Genomic DNA, 14815 nt, shown 5'->3' with positions numbered 1-14815 from the left:
TACAACTATGCATTTTGGACTTGCTCACCCAAATCAAATTCTCATCTCCGTACACCAGAGAAGGCTCACGACAATTTACAGAGTAATTTACCACTCATAAGCCATGCGGCAGAATTACCTCTCCTGGATTTTTTCCTCATTATAACATTGTAGTAAAAACAAAACAAAAACCAAAACCAACCCAACCTTTTAGCTTTAAAACTACAATTACTACACAAAGAAAAACAAAGTATCTTTATAGTTTGTGATTTTCTTGGCTGTAAAATAAAATCAGGGGACACGTGCAATCTCAAAGCTGCTGGTCTAATTGAAGAGAAGACAGGATCAGGCCCAGAGAGGCACAGACAACCCATCCGAGGGAACAGCTCCCTTTAAAAGGAGACACCAAGAAAAGGGGTAAAATGGAAAGGAAAAACATGCCAAGATAACAAAGCATAACAAATGTCAAGGTTCTTTTCAAGTAGAAGGGATAAAGACATCAGGCACCGGTTATAATTTGAAGAGCATAACAGTTTTGATCCTTTAATGCGAGTGCAGATTAGGAACAAAGCAGATGACTCGTGTGAATTTGGATAGGTGTGGAAAGATCACCCTTTGTTTAAATCTTTTTAGAAGGGAGGACCCTTCTAACAAGAAAAAGAAAAAAATTCAGAACTCCTGAATGACCAGAAAGGACTTGTTGTTAAGCTCATTCCTTTTTATTTCCTCAGATGCACAGAACTGGCAAAGAGAGCGAGAAGGGGAATGCGATCCTCTTTCTGAGGACTTGGAAGATCTGTCAAATTCCACTGCCTGCAATGCCAGAACGCAAGCTGCAGAAGTATTAGTAAGCAGCAGAGTGTAAATCCATAGACAATTATCCAGAGACACACAATAACAAAGGTATTAAGAGTAAAAGCACCGGTTCATCTGTCAAGCAGAGCCCCGTGCTGTCAAGAGGATGAGCTGTACACACATGCATGCTGTATGAGCCCAGGGAAGGCAAATCGTGTTCCCGATGGCAGGGCTTAACAAAAGGCACGGGAAACACTCCGTGGTTGAACAATGCTGGGAAGAAATGCCTCGTTTGCCTCACTTGGCTACGACAACCCTATTTCTCAGACCCTCATACCTGAACAAAGCACATGCAGTTTTCTATAGTGGGGTCCAAACATTGGAGGTTTCCTAACAAACACTGCTTGCCTCATGATGTGGCCTGAACAGACCACAGAAGTCTGACCCTCTCCATCGCACAGAGGAGGAATCAAGCACAAGTGTATCATGCTGAAGGGTTCTCAAACACCCATAAAATAAGGAGGTGCCTTGAGGTCACCCACACGACCTCTGCTTTCCTCCCATTAACCCCAGGGTGAGACCTCAGCACTCCAAAGGCTCACACAAAGCATTTGAGGGGAAAAAGATGAAAGCAGCTGAATATCGGGTTCCCAGCGCTGAGGAAGCTGCTGTCAGGTTTCTGCTGAAGCAGATTAACAGCAAGGCCACGTGCTGAGGAGCAAAACAGCTTCGCTGTACGCCCACTCTCCCTGCAAAAACTTCCAGCAACTGACAGCTCCCACCCGCCAGCTCTGTGAAATCCACACTGCCTCCACGCAAACGGGAGCTCCATCTGAACATGAACACATCAAATGCCATGACGGAACCTGCACCCAGCTCAGCCTGCACGGGCTGCCACTAGATCGAAACTCTGCATAATAAAGCACATCCCACTGTGAACAACGTGATTTTCACGGGACGTTACAGTGGGACTATGGGGTCTATATTCAGCTCCCCGCTCCACTACGCAGTCCTTTGGGTGACCCCGGACAAGTAACTCGATCTTCATAAGAAAGAGGACTAATAACTTTGCGAAGGTAATGGGAATTTGAGTTTGCTGAACACCTAAAGGATGACATTTACAATCCCAGCCCTGAAATCCCAGGGAGTTTTAAGTCCTGTCATGTTGAAAAACTGAAAGCAAATAAAACTAAACCACTTGAAAAATAAACCCATCAAACCCTGGCCTTTAGGCATTCCGCTAACGAGCTTACAAAGGATTTGTCTAGAGGCAGCCCTCCTATATTAGCAGCCAATCTAGTGTCGGGGCAGCTGGTGTTAGGTTTATCCTGCTAATATAGACAACAGGAATGAGGAGAGGTATGCACAGAGCAAAGACTACCAGTATCCCCGTAACAAGTACTGGTGTCTTATTCTGATACAGGATGCACTGAGAGAGCAAAGAATGTGGCCAGAAAAGTTTCATTAACCCAAACATCAGCCCCAGACTAGTTGGGGCACTTCTAACAGCTTAGCTGTTAACAGACACGGCAAACTTGGGTAAGACTGGAAAGAGAAAAAGAGGGGGTGGGAAATTGGCAGGGGGGAGAGCCCAGCTGTCAAGAAGAAAGTGTTTGTTTTGATAATTAGAGAGCATCAAAGTGAATGGCACCTGCTCTCAACTGAGGAACTGCTGCTACTTTCCAGGTCCATCATTCTCATTTAGGACCAAAGAATCTCTCCCACAGTTTTAACTATGGAAATAGAAGACTGGAGACTGCTTTGGATAAAACAAATCTTCTGGATTCCTGGGAAATAAGTGCCAAGAGAGGCAACGTTGTCAAGATGAACACAATGTACTACATCAGGCTCTCCCTTCCAGTCGTGGGAATGGTTTCAGCTCCTGAAATGGCCATAGCTTTCCATTTTCATTCTCAATCCCTAATAAACCCAAAAATACTGGTGTCCTGGTTCAGCAGGGAACACAGACGGTGAAGAAACCAGCAAACTAAGAGTGGCAAATGCTAAGTCTCGTGGATCCCTAGTGTACACTGAAATGCCCAACAGATTACAAAACAAAGCCTTGCAAGAGTCTATAAGCGTCTCAGCTAAATACCCAAATGCTCAGTGCTGACCTTGGAATGCAAACAGCAAACCTTTCCGAAGGATATTTGACTGACATCTTGAAGAGCAAAGTCCAGAATATCACAAATGTCTTTAAACTCTACCTAGGGAAGCATCACCAGCAAAAGAACTTCAATTACAGCCCTCAAGCTCCTTGTGGAAATCACAAAATTTAGAGAGAGATCTCCAAACATTTCAATCACAGGGTGAACAGGGAAGAACAACATACAGAAGAACTTTTCCAAAGACTTCTAGCTTTTAACCAAATCAAACAGCACGGTATAATTTAGAATCTAATTCTAGATACAAACATCTCACAAAACTGATTGGGATCAGATCTAGAGAGAATCTAAACTGACTGGCATTTGGTGATAAGGCAGAGACAGTGTCTGGCCACAAACTAACCCTGCCTACCTGAATATCAGAGTTTTTTCCTTCCTTGTGAAAGGCCAATTACAGAAGGTTGGGTCTTGGTGGTTTTTTTTCCCCCTCCAATCACTAAACTACCTCTCTTAAAATATCTAGATGTTGATTCTTATTTTTCATGGAAAAGTGAAGAAAGGACAAAGAGATAACGACAGCTAAACCTCTGTTCCCACAGTGTTGCCAAAGACACGGTAGCCAAAACCGCAGTCCCCCACCTCCCGCTGGCCCGAGGTCACAGCCCTTTGCCGCTGGAGAAGTAAAAGTGCTGAGTGTTACTCACTGCCATGACGAGCTCAAAAGGATATTTGTAGACTCGAACTGGGGACTGGTATTTCTGCACCATTTTTACTACACACCTGCAATAGAAAGAAATTGCAAAACTTTAGATCCCTTATACCAAACACTACAAGATATTCTAGCAATTTTCGCAAACAGACCTTACTAGAAGCCTTAACTCTCTTTCTCACAAATAGAAAGGAGACATATTATATAAAATATCTTGCCCAGCATCAATCAGTGAGCCAGCGGCAGCACAAAAGGCAGGTCCCTGCAGTCCCAGCCCAGCGCCGTGTCCAACGCACGACAGCGTCCTTTGCTGCTTCTCAACACCACTGCAGTAAATTCAACTTAGAGCTCCAACAAAACTCACAATAATTAAAGCACAAAACAGAGAAGTAAAGCCAGAATCAATTGTACTCTGGAGAAGGAGCCTGTCTTAGGAGCTTTGCAAAGCTTAAATGGTGATTCTCCCCCCCCACCCTCCTTTTCTGCATTACATTTGTAATCATTACAAAGAATCCCTCTTGTTGAAAGCTTCCATGGCTTCCCATGTCTTAGCGTTTAAGATGCTTTTGTGCACAAAGTGGAATTCAGTTGTTTTAACCCACTAAAAGAAAAAGGAACCAGCACGCTTAGAGAACACGCCTGACGCTAAGCCAGCAATCACAGCCCACTGAGTGGATGCCCACTGCTTCCAGCTGAACTAAGGAAATAACGGCATGCGATGGAAACAATTGGGTTCTCAGCATTTCATTTCTCCCAGCCACCTCTCACTCTTCTCATCAGGATTCCTCCCCCAGACTCTCTCGCTGGGGTTTTAACCCTCAAATACGCATCAATAACCGGCATCTCAAGGAAGTACCATAAACCATTAAAAAAAGGTTATTAGGCTGCTTTCTACAATTCCTTTAGGTTCCTTTATATCGCTCCCATTAATACCATCTATGAGCATCAGAAACACAAAAGACTGGATGGCTGGTTTGAGACACTGTGCTGATTCCACCCCACTCAAATTCCACTGCTGAGCAGACACAGCCCTTGGCAGCATGACGCAGTGTAGCACTGAACTTCACACTCAGAGCATTAAGTCAACTTATCCCTGACATTTTAAGCCCAAAACCCGAGGTGAAACATGAATTGAAAGGCAAACAGCAATAGATTCTCCCTCAGAAAGACTGCTGCAAAATGCCATTACACAGTAAAATCTAAGCAAGAGAGAGGGGGGGGGAAAAAAGGACTGTGAAAAATTGGAGTACCCGAGAACGGGGAATGTTTGCAGAAGGGTCTCACAATGGGACAGTTACCCTGCAGAGGGTCACGTTACCCAAGGAGCAACGTTCAGGACTTGCTGGGTCAATGGGAGTCTTACTGGTACGAAAAGCCAGTCCAGGCAGAACAGGCAAACACCGAGAGAATGCACCAGTAGAGCATCCGACTCAAACTGAAGCGAGCGGAGCAGGGGCAAGCAAACAGCCGGGAAGGCCGGGCGGCTATCACGTATCGGATACCCGAGCCAGAGGCACAGGGCACCTTGTAACGCAAGGCTGTAATATGATTATGTGGGTGCGATACCTAGGCTGTGCGGGAACCTTCCAAGTAAGTGCAAATATAGCAAGAGAAGCCTCGTCAAACATATTTAGCCGTAATCTCGCTCCCAGTTCTGACCTTACCTGCTAAACCAGGAATTCCTGCACCTCTGTAGGAGGGGGTCAGGGACCTCCACAGGGGAAGTCTCAGTCCAGAATCACCCACAGCCCAGAAATGAAGTAACCAGCAAGAGAACAAGGGGGTGGCACAAGCTGTAGTTCAACAGCCTTAACCATGCTGCTCAGACAGATCTGTTGCTCCCCAGCCACTGCAATACCCAATCGCCACGGGTTTACTGCTCTGAGCTTCTCTAGATGAGGGAACTCTGAGGAAAAGAGGCAGCGACTATTATACCCATGGGAAGCTGTGGCAGACAGACAGCTGATAACTCACACCTGCCCTAGAAACCCTTCATACCTCAGGGAAGGTGCAGTGGCAGACCTTCTATGCCTTCTCAGAACAGAGCTGCAAGACAGTCATTCTGCTTCTCCAAGCAAGAGGGACTCCAGCTTTAACTCCTGGGAGAAAAAGTTAAAGAATGAGAAAAGGCAGTGAAAGGAAGCTACTCAGTGCACACAGGTACAGACCAATGATTAGCACCAATAATGATTCTCAGGTGTTACCGCCGGGCAGCTGGGCCATATTAGCTAAAAACATGCATCCTCATAGGGCTTTAGAACCAAAATGATAGACATGTTTTTAAAGTCATCTCATATATTCCACTCAAATTATGAAGATATTATGTTCAACCGCCTTGTAAAGAAAAACAGAGAGAAACTCCACAACTACAGGATATGCTCGCTCCTTAAACATCCAACACACCACTTTGGCCTCTCCAGTGGCCCAGGCTACCTGCTCAACTTTGTATTTGCATCTGGCTAAAAGCACATATTAGGAACCACAGCCCAGCTGAGGAGCAATGACTCACTCAGCTGCAGCTCCATCACTTAAAAACCCCGATCAGCAGCTAGAAGCAGATCTGTAGCCATTCACTGGGTGACACCAGGGAAGAGCACAATTTCAGTTGGCCAAGGCCAGTGCAGGTTGTAAAAATTTGGAGAGGCTGGAGCTCTCAACACATTGAAGCAACATAGAATGGTTTGGGTTGGAAGGGACCTTAAAGACCATCCACTCCCTGCCCTGGGCAGGGACACCTCCCACCACACCAGGTTGCTCCAAGCCCCCTCCAACCTGGCCTTGAACCCCTCCAGGGATGGGGCAGCCACAGCTTCTCTGGGCAACCTGGGCCAGGCTCTCACCACCCTCACAGCAAAGAAGTTCTTCCCCACATCTCATCTCAGTGTCTCCTTTTTCGGTGTCAAACCCTCCCCCATCCTCCTAGGGCTCCCCTCCCTCATCCAGAGTCCCTCCCCAGCTTTCCTGGAGCCCCTTGAGGGACTGGAAGGGGCTCCAAGGTCTCCCCAGAGCCTTCTCTTCTCCAGGCTGAACCCCCCCCACTCTCTCAGCCTGTCCTCACAGCAGAGGGGCTCCAGCCCTCCCAGCATCTCCGTGGCCTCCTCCGGCCCCAGCTCCAACAGCTCCGTGTCCTTCCTGTGCTGAGCTAATAATCACTTTAACCATCCCAATTAGATATTAGACATATTTCAATTATTGCACACCTGAACACAGCAAACAGCAGCAGCTACCACACTGCACAGAGCATCCCGTGACACACCGACAGCAGTGCCGACAGCACGGAGGCTCAGCAGCCCACAGCTCCCTGCAGAGTCCAGCTGGCCCACGCACCCCCTTTTGCTACAGCCCATACAGCAAGTCACAGATGAACCAAACCCTAGAAGGCAGAGAGTTAATTATAAGCTTGAGCTACACCAGCTGGCACCGTACCAGGGGAAGGGGGGCACGGAAGGGGACATGGAATTGAACGATATGAACCCCTGATGGCATACGCATTTCCCCACTGTAACTTTGGTAGCATTTGAGAGAAAAGGTGAGTTCTTATCAAGGAGTGGTGTACGCACAGCATGCAAAGGTACCCTTACATACTAGCGAGCCTGAAGACTGCGAGGGCTCCCTTGAGGAATACACATCACTACACGCACAGCAAAGGGAAGAGAGGCAGGGATATTAACTCCACATTTCCATTTTATTTAGAATCATCCACTATGTACCTAAGGGATTTTCCATATGCTTAACTTTTGTTCTGTTATTTCTCTGTAGGAGAAGCTTATTGAACAGAATACAGCCAGATGGCTGGAAATCAGAAATCAAGTTTCTATATTAAATATACATAAAGGCCCCAACCCCTGCTCCTCATCCAGGCTGGTATGAACTCATTCAGCTCCTTCCCCATTAGAGCTGCCCATTGGATGGTGAAACTCAGCAGCAAGCGACTTTATTAACTTCTCCCACCTGTGGTGGCTTCTCATCAGCTGGAAGAGAACAACCGAGCAATTTGTTTTGTTTTGTTTTTGACAAAGAACTGCTGAAAATAGCAGATTTCCAGACTTCCTCAAATACTATTACAACATGTGAAAGGCAGCTGCGGCACCCAGCTAAGCTGATACTTCCAGATAGAAAAAAAAAAAAAATGGGGACTCTGCAGGGCTGCAGTCTGTCCTCCTCCCTTCCAGAGTAAGGTGGGGAGAAAAGCATGTGACATTTCCTCTGCCTGAAATGCCTTTCACTTGGGTAGATGTTGACACATTAGCTGATGCTTTACACACATAATAAGGTGGTATCAGCCATAGGATCTTTATTAGAGCTCTTTCACATAAGAACTTGAGAACAAGTCTTTTGTAGCCTGATATAAGGAAGCCTCAAAGTGGAAGGGTGCCAGCATAAGCCTTCGCTATCTCTTCGAAGGAGACATCTTCTCAGGCAGGACTTTGTCTTGCCCCCTGAGGAACACCTTTGGTGCAGGGTTGAAGCAGCACGAGGGCTGCTGTGGAGCCTGGCCACCGCTCCGTACGCCTTCCAGAGGTGCCTGGAGTCCTGTTGCAAATTCCAATCAAAGACAAGCAACACAAATATTCAAACAGTAACATTCACACGTTCTTTACAACACAATAAGGAACAGCCTCTATGGCTGAGAGAGGAAAAAGAAAAAGGAACAGCGTGCAGCATTCTGCTCTCAAAGCCCTGTAAAGCTAGCAGTGTCTTCCTCGTGGGTATCAAAATAAGCTTCATGCCTAATACTTCTACGCCTTCATCTCATAAGTTAATTCTCTCGAAGAAACAACCACCTTTTACTCACAGCCACATACTAAATCCCTGGTATTTGCCAACCTGCAGCAGCAGATAAGCTTTCTTGAAGGAAAACCCTTCATTCCTCACCTTCCTACTCCATAGGAAGTCATGCTACACACACCATTTTATCCATCAACGTTATCATCAATAGTTAAATGCTCAAGTTCGATTTAGAATGGAGACACACTTCAGCTTAACACATAAAACAAGAGTAGGTCCAGTCACCGGGTCCAGCACAAAACCGTTTCAGCTTGCCCTGAGTGAAGCTCGAAGTGATGCTCTCCCTGAGTACAGGTATGCTGTACGGGCGTGCTCATTAGCCCAATTAGACAAGCAGTGCCACCAGCACACACCCCTCCTCGCTGCCCACAAGCTGATTGTACCACTCGGAGGAGTTAAACCGAGTGACCCAGAGAACAGCACGTGCTGGGTTTAACCCTGCCCTAAAGCCAGTGGGGTTTTATATAGAGGCTGACCCAAATACATCAATACATTGAGTACCAACTTACCAGGGTCAGCCTTAGAGTTTACAAATACTTCAGGGCCAGTTTTTTGGGGTGGGTTTTTTTAACTTTCAGACCCCAAGCAAGCTCAGGAGACGGTGGGGAGCGACACCAGCCACAAGGCCGATGCCCACACACAGAAGGAGCCGGGGTCCCACCGGCAGCTCCCTCCCCAGCCAGCCCGCCCTGAAGCAGCCCACCTCGGCGAGAGGAGATCCAACTTCTTCTAAGTAGAGCACAAACCTGCCAACTTTAAAACCGCTGGTTTTTAAGCCAACCTGAACGGATCCTCAGCCAAGCAGCCAGCTCCCGCCTGCCGCTCACCGCCCCTCGCCTCCTCACCTGCTCCCTCCCTAATCCCCGCAGGATTATGACTAAAATTCCCCTTTCCGCTTCCCCTGGCTGCACGGATAACGGCTGCCGGCACCCCCACACACCGGCCCCGCCACACGCCGGCACCCCCCCATACCGGCACTCCCACACAGCCAGGCGCGGCGGCCGCCCCTCAGCCCCCCTCCCTCCCTCCCGCGGCCGCCCCGAGGGACCCCCGGCGAAAGAAGGGGAGGGGTATCCCAGGGCGGCCGCCTCCCTCCTGCCCTGCCCTGCCCCGTCCCGTCCCGCCCCGTCTCCTCACCGCGAGCACGGCGGAGCCCGGCCGGGCCCATACCCAGAGCAGCAACCCCGACTCCGCCGCCGGCTCCACGCGCCGCTTCAACCGCCGCGCGCGCCGGCCCCGCCCCGCCGCCGGCCCCGCCCTGCCCCTGGCCCCGCCCTGCCGCGCGCGGCGCCGCAGAGCGCTGTCCATTGTGCTGCGGGGGCGGAGGGGGGAGGGGGGGCAGGCACGGGGCGGTGGCCCCGCCCCCGCGCACGTGCGCCAGCCGCCGCCATGGCGGCGCGCGGGGCTGAGGCGGGGCAGGGGGGTCGGTGGCCGCGGGAACGCGGGACGGGGGACCGGGGGGCGCGGCGGGGGCTTTTACCCCAGGGTTTACCAGAGGATTTACCACAGGGTTTACCACAAAATTCACCACAGAATTTACCACAGGGTTTACCAGAGGATTTGCCACAGGGTTTACCACAAAATTCACCACAGAATTTACCACAGGGTTTACCAGAGGATTTGCCACAGGGTTTACCACAAAATTCACCACAGAATTTACCACAGGGTTTACCACAGGGTTTACCACAAGGTTTACCACAAAATTCACCACAGAATTCACCACAGCGTTTACCACAGGGTTTACCAGAGGATTTGCCACAGGGTTTACCACGAAATTCACCACAGAATTTACCCCAGTTTTTACCACAGTGATGTTGAAACCCCTGTGGTTCTAACCCATAAAATAACGCCCTTAACGTCAGGGAGTTTACGGAGCTAGGAGAGGCTTAGTTGCAAAGTAAAATTACTGAAGAGAAAATTGGTTCTGTTTCACCTCAAACCAGCCACAGCTCCCACACAAGACCCGGCCCCTCTGGTCATGGGGCGGATCAGGCCTTCACGAACCGAAACACCTCCTCCCCTCAGTCCTTAAACTCCTACCATTGTGCTGCAGGGAGGTTTGATTTATTGTGCGACGTGTTACACAGCTCAAGCTTGGAGCAAACATCCCCGTAACTGAATTCTCCTCACGAGGCAAAAGGCGATCATCCAGCTCAGAGGTGTTGAGGAGGACGCCGGGGAACGTCCTCGTCTCTCATGAGGTCCTCCTACCGTCTCTCTTTCTCCTATCAGCTTTGAAACTCTGTCAGTTGTTTCACGAACCCTGGGGAGATTGCGCTTGCCTTGTGCTTTGGGGCGCATGGGGAGAGTAGACCCCGTCGGTCAAACCATGAGGCTGTAGCAGATGTGTCACCATCATGTCCTTGAGGACATGGCTCTGCTGGAGGAGAAGACGCCCCAGCCCCCGTGGGGTGGCAGAGAGAGCTGCTGAGCGGGTCCTAGGGCAGGAGGAGCATGTGGCACCAAGGAGTGATGGAGGAGAAGGATGTGGGAGACCAGTCGGGGAACGTTTCACACCTTCAAAGCCTCCTTTCAAGGTCTCCCTCAGGCCCAGCTGCCACTTTGCATGACGGTACTGAAAAACATCGCACTCACATTAACTGCTTTTTTCTTTTTCTGCCTCCTTATCGCTTTTAGCTGTAGAGCGTCCCCTTATCTGGGCAGGCATTTCAGGAAGCTGTGGTCCTATTTCTGATCAGCAATATTTCCTGAAATGTTCTGCTACCTCGAACCAAGGAGACCAGCCTGTCGCTGCTCTGCAAACAGCGAACCCACAGAGCCATCAGACGTCACAGCCCTCAAGGCTGCAGCCTGTGGAGTCAGAGCAGAGCCCCATCCTGTCCTCTGCTGGGCAGCCCTGAATATATGTTTTCCAACATATATTTTCTCCTGCTGCCAAAAGGTCACCTTGGCATTTTCCAATGTTGTAGAATCATAGATTTGCCTGGGTTGGAAGGGACCTTTCAGATCATCGAGTCCAACCATCAACACAACACTGACAAAAGCCACCACTAACCCATATCTCTAAGCACTCTATCTGTCTTTTAAATACCTCCAGGGATGGTGACTCCACCACTTCCCTGGGCAGCCCATTCCAATGCTTAATAACCCTTTTGGTGAAGAAATTTTTCCTAATATCCGTTCTAAACCTCCCCTGGTGCAACCTGAGGCCATTTCCTCTTGTCCCATCGCCTGTTCCCTGGGAGAAGAGACCGACCCCCCCTGGCTACACCCTCCTTTCAGGGAGTTGTAGAGAGCGAGAAGGTCTCCCCTCAGCCTCCTTTTCTCCAGGCTGAACACCCCCAGCTCCCTCAGCTGCTCCTCACAAGACTTGTTCTCCAGACCCCTCACCAGCTCCGTTGCCCTTCTCTGGACATGCTCCAGCACCTCAATGTCTTTCTTGGAAGTGTGGGTGGGCTACCTTTTCCCCTGACACAGAGCCAACTCTCTCCCGGCGTTCCCAAGGGCCATGAAGTCTCTTGCTCTCCTTCCACCTCCAAGGCCTGAGCGCTTGCCTCAAGGGCTGGCATTACGCCCTCAGTGTTTCTCGTGGGAGCTGCTCAGAAAGAAGTTCTCACCCCAGGAGCTCCTGCCAGTCTCTGCAGTTAGGGAGGAGAACGTCTGCCAGGAAGGACGTCTGGTCTGGAGATACCATTCAGCCACCACTTCCCCCATTACCGAGGGCTTTTCACAGCAAACTCTCTCTTCCTCTCAACTTTCGTGCCTCATCTGTGGGTGTAAAATTGAAAAACTCATCAGAAATTCAAGTGAGCTGGTGCATCATGTGCAGAAAAAAAACTTGTAGGGGTTGTCCGTGGTGTTGGTTTTGCTGTTTCCCTTATTCTGAAAGCAGCTGACCTCTGAAGAAGCTGAAAAGGAGGTTTGTGGAAACACTGTGGTCACCAAAAATCCTGTGGTCTGTCTTGGTGGTGCTGGGGTGGACTGAGCCCCGTGCAGGAGGGAGATCACGGTGCGGCAGAAAGGAACCATCCCGCAGCCAGCCAGGTCCTCTCTGCACCCTCACGCTGAGGTGCTCCCCAGCCCTCTCTCACACGTGTTCAACAACCCTCAGAAAATCAGCATCGTTTAAACATTAAAGAGCCTCTTTAAAAATTCAGCAGCAAAGTTCACCCGCTTTCTTTTTTTTTTTTTTTTTTTTTTTTTTTTTTTTACGAGCTGTATTTAAAGCGGGGTGGAAGCGTATTTCCACTCTCTAGAACTGGGCTCTGGTCCAGCCCGTGTCGCTGAGCGGAGCCGGGGGAAGGAGGAGGTCTCTCTCTGTGGTAGAGACAGACCAGTCTGCTCCCCAGCACCGCTCAGGGCTCTGCTCTACCTCTACATCACTGAGGAGAAAACCTTTTAGCACTTAACCTAGCTCCCTTTCATGAAAGCTAAGCAACAGTTGGGTCTGTTTGGTTTGAAAGCCAAGCAAAAGTTAAAATATTGAGGCTTTTTTTCACGGAAAATGCAGACCAGCCGTACATCATACCCCACCCTTCGGCAGATCCTTTGTGCCCGAAGGCTACACCCCACATCTGGTGGGTCCCAAGGGCTTTGTCATCCCCATCCTGCTCAGAGAAGCCGATACTGTCATTTCTTTCTCTTCATACCCCATTTTCTTTCTGGTGCAGAACTGAGATGAAACGTGCTGCCCAAGGTCACGCAGTGAGATGGCAGAGATCACCGGCGGAGACGAAACTGGAGACCTAATGAGCTCCAGTCCGGCACATTTACAGCAGATTCCGTTACCGGACCCATCAGACTGCAGATAAACACCCTGCTAATGGCTCTCTGCGACATTCACCTTGCGAGATAATGCCGAGGTGGCCACCTGCCCAACCTTCCCGTACCCTGCTGCTGTTAGAATAGTCATATCTTGGTTTGGTTTATTTCCTTGGGGAAAGAGCTCTCCCAGCCTCTGACCCACGAACTGGATTTCTGCTTTGCGTAAGAAAAACACAGAATGAAACCATCGCATCAATAATATTTTAGCCCCCAAACCTCCCAGGACCACACAGAGGCATCTTTATGAGTTTATACACACGCAATGTGTTGAACGTAGTCAATTATGTCTTTATAAGGGGACTGTTTGCATTTTCCCCAGTGGCTCATGAAATACTTGCCGTTGTCCATCTTATCCACTCGGAATGGTCCGATACCAGGCAGGACTCATTTTTATCGGAAATACTCCACTTTCTCCTCATTATTTCTGACACAGGCCGTTGCGACAGCAGCACATCTCCACAACCTTACAAGCAAGCTGTAATATTGCAAATTAAGACAGAATTCAGCTTTCTGCACGAGCGCTAGGCAGACCCCGCATAAATAAAACGCGCCCTGTTTAAATGATATATTCTGTGACTTCTCTTTCCGTGCTGTTTGTTCCTTTATTTGTTTCCCTTTTCACCTCTTGGTAGCTCTGTGAGGAGACGTCACCCCCGTGACTCGCCGAGTTCTGCCGAATTCCGCTTGCCCGGGAGTGAAGCGTGACACAGGTTGGTTATTCCGGGTCACCGAAACCCACATCACCTCCAGGAGCACAACTCTCAACCCCTGTGAGCTTTCAACATTGCTCTGAAAAGGTAGCACTTAGTAACGATGCTATTTATATAGAGAACGGAAAGTTTTGCAGTGCTTGAAACAAAGGCGAAAGGACCACGATAAATTCAAAGAAAATAATGGAAGCCGGTTAAATTAAACATGACCGCTCTGGAACGTGCACATTGCCTGATCCTTGCTCAATGCAAGGATCTCCAGTGGCTGGTAGGAACCTGGAGGGTTTCTTTTCCAAAGAGGTCACCAGTAAACCGAGAGCACAGAACTGCCTGGGCTTTTTAAAAAACCCCTCTTCACGGCGCTTTTGCTGGCATACAGCTCCAGATACACAAAATACAGCAGCCCTGGGCCAGGACCTCGCCGTTTCCACCCTTTGCCATGTCTTAGCTTCGACAGTTTGTGCTTGTCTCACCCAAGCCCTCACCCACTGCGATACTTTTATACAAAATCTCCTTTCCTGGGACATTAAAATAAAAATCACTTGACTATGGAGCAGCATCGAGTATATTCTCTTTCAGACCACGTATCCCATCCCTGCTGGGACAGGACTGGGCTGTGCCCTTCCAGCGCTCAGGGAGGGGGAGGTCAATACTCCTACTCTGAGAAGATGCTGTGATTCTCGGTGTCGGTAGCAAAACTCCTTGTTGACTTCCACAGGTTTAAAGTTTGGCCTAAATAGTTCTGTTTCCCCCATACCTTGTCCCTTTGCAGGTGCCGTTGGGTGTATGTGAGGACACAGTAGAGCTGAAGACCTGCTACTTCCCCAAATCTTGTTTGAACTGCTCTCTGGCGAGCGTGGCGAGCAGTGGCTGGAGACATCTCCTGAGGGTGCAACCTCCGGCCAAATGCTCTGGAAGACACCCTGCTGGGAGCAGACCGGTAT

The 14815-nt window shown here is 49.3% G+C and overlaps 1 protein-coding gene across 1 annotated transcript in view; it reads right to left on the bottom strand.

The window, feature by feature from the left end:
* SEC14L5 (SEC14 like lipid binding 5) overlaps positions 1-5687 on the bottom strand; it is a 37671-nt gene extending 31984 nt beyond the window's left edge. Inside the window, exons 1-2 of the mRNA XM_074158429.1 lie at positions 5587-5687; positions 3584-3659 (exon numbers count right to left, since the gene is read on the bottom strand). Coding sequence (XP_074014530.1) covers positions 3584-3646 — 63 coding nt within the window. The 5' untranslated portion in view covers positions 3647-3659; positions 5587-5687. The remainder of the gene's footprint in view (positions 1-3583; positions 3660-5586) is intronic.
* Positions 5688-14815: the final 9128 nt, after the last annotated feature.

Source organism: Numenius arquata, chromosome 14 (assembly GCF_964106895.1).
Source record: "Numenius arquata chromosome 14, bNumArq3.hap1.1, whole genome shotgun sequence".
NCBI lineage: Eukaryota > Metazoa > Chordata > Aves > Charadriiformes > Scolopacidae > Numenius > Numenius arquata.
This window is presented reverse-complemented; position numbering and strand designations above follow the sequence as displayed.